Source organism: Oncorhynchus nerka, linkage group LG23 (genome assembly GCF_034236695.1).
Source record: "Oncorhynchus nerka isolate Pitt River linkage group LG23, Oner_Uvic_2.0, whole genome shotgun sequence".
Taxonomy (NCBI): domain Eukaryota; kingdom Metazoa; phylum Chordata; class Actinopteri; order Salmoniformes; family Salmonidae; genus Oncorhynchus; species Oncorhynchus nerka.
In genome coordinates, this window is record NC_088418.1 from 37895105 (window position 1) to 37903961 (window position 8857).

An 8857-nucleotide genomic window follows, 5' to 3' on the forward strand; every position below is an offset into this window, starting at 1 on the left:
CTATTCTATGTGCCGAAAATAAAAGTGGGTTTGGCATTACTCAGTAGAGCCTGAATAATCTATATATGGTGTTATTTCTTGGGGGACTGCAATACAATATAGGCCTATACATTACAGAGAAAAAAATACTCTATGTGCCAAAGTGTGGTGGGGATTACTCAATAGGGTCTGTATAATCTATACAAAACATTACGGACATCTTCCTAATATTGAGTTGCACCCCCCCACTTTTGCCCTCAGAACAGGTTAAATTCATCAGGGCCTGGACTCTGCAAGGTGCTGAAAGCGTTCCACAGGGATGCTGGCCCATGTTGACTCCATTGCTTCCCACAGTTGTCAAGTTGGCTGGATGTCCTTTGGGTGGTGGACCATTCTTGATACACACAGGAAACGGTTGAGTGTAAAAACCCAGCAGCGTTGCAGTTCTTGACAAACGGGCACCTTCTACCATACCCGTTCGAAGGCACTTTTTTTGTCTTGCCCATTCACCCTCTGAATGGCACACATACACAATCCATGTCTCAATTGGCTCAAGACTTAATAATCCTTATTTAACCTGACTCCTCCACACTGAAGTGGATTTAACAGGTGACATCTATAAGGGATCATAGCTTTCACCTGGATTCACCTGGTCAGTCTATGTCATGGAAAGGACAGATGTCCTTAATGTTTTCTACACTCAGTGTATCTGGATGTAGTTTAGTGGGGGACTGAGGTATAAATACCTAGCAGCACTTTACTCCAACCACTCCATTGGCCACAGTGCAATACACTGTTTTTGAAACACCAAATACCCTTTGAGCTTTAGATCAAAAGTAGAGCAAATAAATAACACCGTATATAGATCCTCCAGACCCTAGTCAGTAATCCCAAGCACACTTTTACTTTGGCATATAGAATAGTTTTATCTCCATAAACCAATATGTCATTTATAAACCTACAGTGTATTGCTTTGGGACCAATGGAATGGGAGGATTAGAAAGTGATGCTGGATATTTCAACCACAGCCATCCAAGAAATAACACGATATAGAGATTCTACAGACCCTACAGAGTAATCCCAACCCCTCTTTTACCTCAGCACATATAATATTTATTTTCTCTATGAGCCAATATGTAATTAATATACATCGAATGGAGTGGGTGGAGTAAGGAGTCACCAGCACTCTGTATTAAACCCGTTGGTCAACATAAGAGACCAATTTAAGTTTAGCAGACTTTAATTCTAATTACATATATTTTTATTTGATTTTCGATATTCTTAAAGTTTAGCTTGTCTTTGCAGGGGGACTCTTATTAAACATTTTTACATCCCTCGATCGTGCTGCCAGCATAATATCTTGCTGCTAAAATAACGGTAATAGCCAGATTCGATGAGCGGTATTTTAGCTGTGCGACGTCTCCATGCATTGTGGCTCCTATTAGCTGCCGCTAACTCCGTAGAACGTCTGATTGGGCGCTTGCTTTCTACAGCTCTTACTGGAGACGTCGAATGATTGGTCGTCTTTCTAGAGTCTAGCGTGACACTTCAAAGTTTGAGGGGATTCGATTATTTGGCCCAGGATGCCGCCTGAGAAGAAGTTTACACCAGGTGAAAACTGATGGCATTCGTTTTGGAAACGGGCTGCCTCCCGGGCGTGCGCCAGGTGCTCCAAACTAGTAATGAGCACATGGAGTAATTTCAGCAATAAGGCCCGAGGGGGTGTGGTATGTAGCCAATATACCACAGCTAAGGGCTGTTCTTATGTATGTGGAGTGCCTGGACACAGCCCTTAGCCGTGTTATGTTGGCCATATGCCACAAATCCCCAGGCCGCCTTATTGCTATTATAAACTGGTTACCAACGTAATTAGAGAAGTAAAAATACATGTTTTGTCACACCGGCGGTATACGGTCTCATTATACCATGGCTGTCGGTCAATCAGCATTCAGGGTCCACCAAGTTTAAAATGGTCCATTTGCCCGTTCACGTCACGGTCCATAATAGCGGCACCTCTTTGTTTCAGTGCCGCGGAAATTAATAAAACATTTGTTTGTGTCACATTTTGAAATCTTTTAAAATGCTATTTTAAAAATAAACTCCAAAAACTGCCCCACACAAGGACTATTATATGGCCCAACAACATATCAGCATAACTTCTGGCCATTAATGGCGAGAATATAGATGCTGTGCTTGCCTTCACTTGTCTGGCCTTTTACAGAACATTTACTCGGACACCTGCAAACACAACGACATAGCCTATTCGGCAGGCTTTAATAAAACACATATATATACTTTAATAAAACAGTGTAACCACCAGTAACCCGGTCTACCACCCTTGGTGCACCTAGCCAAATGTGATGCTGAATCTTTCATGCGGGTCCAAGCCCCCCAGGCAGCACAGCATCAATCATCAAATTGCCCTCGCGGCTGTTGTGCAATTCACAGGAATTGTTGTGTGTCTCCCATAACAACCAAGGACTCCAGCACACACTCCAGCACACACAGTTGCACACCACGGAGCCCTGAAAACAAGTTTTCTAGATAGGCCAAATTGAACAATGCAAACTCAAGATGAAGAATCCTGCGAACCAGGTAGGCCTACAACTGAAGTGTCATAACTTCTGACGTCATAATTGTTATTACGTTACATTGCATTGGTGGCGTATTTTTAATGACTTTCTCTCGCTTGTGATTTCAAGCACCACGGAACTGTCCCGGAGCATCATCAAGCGCACGATCGACAAGTTTGCCTAACACATCCATCTCAGGCAGAGTTAGAGAAGAGATGTGTGCATTTGTTTCCAGACATCGCGCCCAATAACCAAAATATTCCGATTTCTGGAAACGTTTCATCACGAGCGAAAACAGCTATGGCAGCCGTGGGTGAGGAGCCTCAGATTACCTGACATGAGACTTTTTGGGGCTGTTTCTCGGACTCTGATCGTAGTCTTTGGGAAAATAAATATATTTGTAAGGAGATTCTCCATTGAATTTGCTTTAAAGTCCAGGACTAGGCTTATTCTTCATTGAGCATGTTTTTTGGACTAGGTTTATTAATGTCCGAGAAACCTCCCCTTTTATACTAATTTAAATGAGTTATTGTCTATTAACGTGATATTTGATATTTCAGATGACAGACGTATGTGGGAGTGGGACCCATATGAAACATCGCAGAAAAGAGATTTTATTTATCGACCCAGTTCATCAACACCAGTTTTACCGTAGGCCTGAAAATATGATTGACTATTCATGAATTCATTTATATTTCATTATGTTGTTTATATTATTCACATTTAGGCTATGTCTCCCTATACATTTTCTCCTTTTGTGAAATCTTTTTCAGTCCTACAAAGACAAGAGCCCATAGAAACTCCTATGCACTAGCTTGTCCTGTGGGTGCCACTGTGTACAATGAGGACTTCTGTTGGAAGCCAGCCACTAAACCTGACAGCATTCGCACAGGATCAGCCTCTGGGAACAGGAGGAACAACCCACATCCCAGTCAGGTACAGATCCACATTCACACTCAATCCTCTGGACATGAACTATTTAGAATGTGTAAACTTTCATACATTTCCATTAACTTTTTACAGAAAGAAAAGCTTCTTAACAAACATTAATCTAACATTTAGCTAACTAACCTGTCTGTCCCTCTGGTGCTCCTATCCAGGGTTGCATTTCAAATGGTGCACTACTTTTGAACAGGGCCCATAGGGCTCTGGTCAAAAGTAGTGCACTGTACCCTCTTAGAAAAAATGGTTTCAAAAGGGTTCTTCAGTTGTCCCGACAGGGGAAACGTTTTTGGTTTCAGGTAGAGACTTTCTTCAAAGGGGTTCTCCTACGGGGACAGCCGAAAAACCCTTTAAGGTTCAAGATAGGACCTTTTTTTCTAAGAGTGTAAGGTGCCATCTGGGACACATCCCTGTTATTATTATTATACCTCTATGCTTTATTACTTATACATTTAAGCTCTTTGGGCAGCGATGTATTGAAAAGTGCTAAACATTCTTCATTTTTCCCTAGTCATTCATGGTGTGGAGACTGCCCAAGGGCCAGAAGCAGAGCTCTGTAGGTGGTTGGTCCCCCTGGAAAAGTCCTCCTTCTGAGGAAGAGATCCGAAACGCTCTGACTGCCCAGTACCGGTCCACCTACCGGACTGACTACCTGGGCATGCCTCAAGGTAGAGAGATCAGGGAGCATACAGTGCCTTCGGAAAGATTGATTAGGAAAAATAACAATTTAATACATTTTAGAATAAGGCTGTAACCTACAAAATGTGGAAAAAGTCAAGGGGTCTGAATACTTTCCGAAGGCACTGTATATGGCAAGCGTCTTAGAGTAGGATTGCTTATCTATGATAAGGTTCCCCCTCTCTCCATGTAATCTTATTCATTAAGCTCCAAAAGGCTAAACTTATCCTAGATCATCACTCCTGCCCTGAGAGGCTTTATGGATATAGGCTCTGAGCTGTGTCTGAAATGATACCCACACTAATTTTGTCCAAAGCCACACCCTGTTTCGAAGTTCTCAGTGTTTTCGAAGTACTCCCCAGCATGAGTATCTCTATGTAAGAGTATGATACTGTAGGCTTACAAAAGCTGTAAGGGGAAAAAAACAACTAAAGTCGGCTCAAACTGAAGTCGGAACCCCCCCCCCCCCAAAAAAATAAAAAATAATAATATTTATCAGGATTCAATCAAGCAGATAAGGATATTCCTGATAGCACTTTCAGAAGAGTTTTTTTTATTTGTACAGGACATAATAAGTCAAGTTGCATGCACTAGATGACTTCTCAGTCAGGTTTGTGTCTGAACTGAACAGGTCTTGCCATGTAATGATTCAGTTTATAAATAACTCTGCTGTGGAACTAAAACACAATTCTGAAAGCATTATCTGGAAGCCATTACCTGCAATTGATTGAATCCTGGTAATTCTACGTTTTGGGGGGTTATGTCTTTAGTTTGAGCAGAAGACAGTAGTACAACTTCACTCTAGTTGTTTGTTACCCTTTACAGCATTCGCCTTGCAAGTTCTCTCTTCTGCACTTTTGTCTTTTTACAGGACTTCAGTTGATCCCCCCGATTCTCACTCCGCTGAACCACAAGCGCCAAGTCCCTCACTGCACGCACACAGAGATGAGGCACAACTACCGCCAGCCCAGGGAACGGTCTGAACTGCGGGGCAACATGTCGCGCTACGGCTGCAACGCACTGCACGGCGTTGCCCCCAGGGGTATAGGTAAGTTATGAGCTGCCTGGATGCATCCTATGAGTAGAGTGAAGTTGCCCCTAGCCAGTAATCTTGAGTCAGTATTTTTCCCACTAATCGTTAAGGTTAGGATTGGGGGAGGGGAAGCCGATCCTAGATCTGTACCTAGGGGAAACCCTGGAGCAGTGGCGGCTGCTGATTGGCTGAATACCCGGGGTGTGAGGTGTTTAGAGTTGTCAACAAAACAGCATGGCGGAAATATGATGCCAAGTTTTTGAACTACCAGTAGTTTCTTTGAGAAGATATTTAGACTATTTAAAATAAGCAGTCAACTCATGAATAAACTAGTGCACTAGGGAGAATGCAACAAGCATACAGATGCAATAAGTGAAAACACATTATCTAACTGGGGATAGCTAGCTAACATAATGTCACAAAGCATGATGCGCAAGCCAGTTAACGTTCATTCTGGAAAAACTTCAGATTTACGAGTTAGTCAGATATGAGTTTAGAAAGACTTGAAATTGGCATGGGAGCTAACTAGCTAGGAAGCTAACAGCTAGCTATAGCTATCTATCTGCGTATTTAAGGTAGATAACTGGTTCATTTGACCAAAAAAGTGTTTCTCAAAATTACTGTAGCTGGCTAATTAATTTGATCATGCTTTGTGAATCATCCGGGTTTATGCTGTTTTAGTCCACACAACATGTCGCCCGCCCTGTCACCTACAGCAGAACCTGATGAATAACATGGGGGGGAACAATCAAATTGGCCATGTATTTTTCTCCTACCAGATCTGTGATGAGAAGGTTCTAGCTAGTGCATTCCTCTGTCCTTCGACTCTTGTTGGAGGTAGTTGTCCAGTTTATCAGGTCCCAGGCTGCCATGACTGTTACGATAATTTATTTACAAGTGAATTATTGCTTTTCGCTTTAGTGCCACCTCTACCTGATAGAGCAGATCTAGTCTGACGTGCGGAAGTAAGCCGGTGCTGCTGCTGGCAGTATCTTTGGGGCAGTAACTGAACAGCTTGTTATTTCTTTATTGAACAGGAACAGCTTATTTATTTTTTTAACAGGAAAATGTAATGTAAAAAATGTGTACTTTTTGTTGTTGTTGATCAATCACAAGTTGAGTGCCGCCCCTAACTCTCTTATGGTCGGGCCGCCACTGCTATAAGTCATTTGATTTCCTTTCATTTTGACTATTAGGGAAGACTATATAGGGCAGGGGTGGGCAACTGGCGTCCCCGGCCCCCCTTTTATGGGCAATTTCCCCCAAAAAATCTATAAGAATGAAAATACAGTTGGAACACAGTCGGGGTCTTAACTTACTTAGTTAGAATTGTAGAATACACAAGGTGTCATTTCAAAATGTGGTTGTGCATCAGCAGGTTTTCTCTACTTGCCATGGCAAAATTAGTAGAATTGTATGAAATTTGGTTATACAATTGCAAAATCTTCTCTTCCACCCCATGGCAAAATTAGTAGAATTGTATGAAATGAGTTATACAATTGCAAAATCTTCTCTTCCACTCCATGGCAAAATATGTAGAATTGCATCAAATGTGCTATAAAACTGCAAAATGTTCTCTATGCCCCATGACAAAATGTGTAGAATTGCTGGAAAAGAACTCTAAAACGCACAAGTTGTTGCCCCCCCCCAACAAAATGTAGCTTAGCGCCTCCAACAGGCTAGGGCTGGCTCTAACTTACATGTGTGGGTATGGATGTGATTGTGTAGACCTGTGAGCCATGATGAGTTCATATTTCTTGTGGCCCCCACCCCCATCAAAGTTACCATCCCTGAAATACTGAATAGGGTGCCATTTAATATTTTCCCACGCTGCACAATGTTGCTCAGAGCTAAACTCGGGTAAAATAAGGCAGCCTAGTGGTAGCCTAGTGGTAGCCTAGTGGTAGCCTAGTGGTAGCCTAGTGGCAGCCTAGTGGTAGCCTAGTGGTAGCCTAGTGGTAGCCTAGTGGTTAGTGGTTCGAGTATTGGACCAGTAACCGAAAGGTTGCTAGACTGAATCCCCGAGCTGACAACGTAAATATTAGTCGTTCTGCCCCTGAACAATGCAGTTAACCCACTGTTCCTAGGCCATCATTGTAAATAAGAATTGCCTAGTTAAATAATTAAACAACCTACCAGGCTCATCACTTAGAGATCTCAGTGTATCTCCCGCCCCTTTCTGTTCCAGTTCCTACTGTTGTTCATGGTCACATCCACAACCAGGAAAATAGTTCCCAGTTGACCACCTACGACAGACACTTTGGAGGGATAACGACCGATGTCTCGGCCGTGCTCCGCTCTCTACAACCCCAAGAGCTCCAGCAGTTCTGCAGACATCTACCTGAAAAAGGTGAGCTACGGACTCTTGTTATGAACCCTGACTCTATTCTCCTAGTTACAAATCACTTCCCTGTTTGGTTGCTTGAAGTTGCCCATAAACACTGATCCTGGGTCAGTTTGGCATTTTCTCCACTAATGGTTAAGGATTGGGGCAGGGGATCTGATCCTAGATCTGTACCTAAGGGAAAATTCACCCCCGAGCACTGTATATATGTTGACTGATGTGTTGTGTTTACAGATAAGGAGGTTGTGCAGACATTTTTGCACCGAGTGCCCCCTACCGGCCAGGTGAAGAGAGGTACAAAGTCACCTGTCCTCCCTCCTGCGTTGTATAGGTCAGAGTGGATGTCTGGCTGGCCCGGGCCCCTGTGATACTTGACTTTCTGTAGCATCCCGCCACAATCATGTGACAACCAGAGGCACTGTCCAGTCAACAAGTGCCTTTGTGGGACTGTGTGTACGAGTGTTTATGCTCTGTTTGTGAGTTTTATTTGCAGTGTTGTAACTGCCTTGACATTTCTGAAAATAAAGCCAATCAATCTAATGCAACGATACTTCCGTTTACATCTGCAATCTAACTATAACAGTACTGAATAACACCATTGTGATACTTTTTTAGCATGTTGTACTGTAGATATCACAGATGTAAGTGCAGTTTTACTTGCTGAATCAAATTCTTCTTTGGTACAGTTACCATGATTCCAGAACCAAACCTCAGATTTATCAATAGTAGGCCTACTTCTTTAGAAGGCGTCAGAATGAGGTTTCAGAGACAGTCAGTAGTGTAATACCGTCATTATAACATGCTAGTACGAAAGTGTCTGCACCCACTACTGTAAGTCATTACTAAATTACTCAAATGTCAAAAGTAAATGTAGTAACATAACAATAACACATGTTTACACCAATAGGGTGGTGCCCTTTAGATCTAATCCAAGGTTTTGTCTGCTCTGTGGACCTGACAATATTAGCAGAAATGCATCCAGTAGTTATCTTAGTATCTTAGTTACCAGAGAGCCACCCACGTGAGTCCAGGTGAAAGGTTAGAGTGTCAGGTAATGTGACATCTGGAGAAGCAGAGGCTGTGGGCTGGACTGGCTCTGAAGGGCTGAGCTCCTCCATCCACTCTCACAGAGAACTGAACACTGGACCAGGCTGACAGACAGACAGACATACAAAGACTACTGGGATGCCGCTGGGGGAAGAAAGTTTGCCCTTCTTCAGCTGCTGGGAAACTAGAGATTCAGAATGTGTCCAGGTTTTCTGCCTCTGCTCTGCCACCTGTCAGTTTGTTGTTGCTTTAAACAGCAGA

The 8857-nt window shown here is 42.9% G+C and overlaps 1 protein-coding gene across 1 annotated transcript; it reads left to right on the forward strand.

The window, feature by feature from the left end:
- Window positions 1-2409: 2409 nt before the first annotated feature.
- On the forward strand, window positions 2410-8099 carry LOC115106226 (testis-expressed protein 26). The gene is made up of 8 exons (XM_029628788.2): window positions 2410-2574; window positions 2682-2865; window positions 3113-3203; window positions 3326-3488; window positions 4006-4162; window positions 5044-5220; window positions 7394-7555; window positions 7784-8099. Exons 1-8 carry the CDS (start codon window positions 2554-2556, stop codon window positions 7915-7917), a joined length of 1089 nt encoding a protein of 362 aa, XP_029484648.1. The 5' UTR covers window positions 2410-2553; the 3' UTR covers window positions 7918-8099.
- Window positions 8100-8857: the final 758 nt, after the last annotated feature.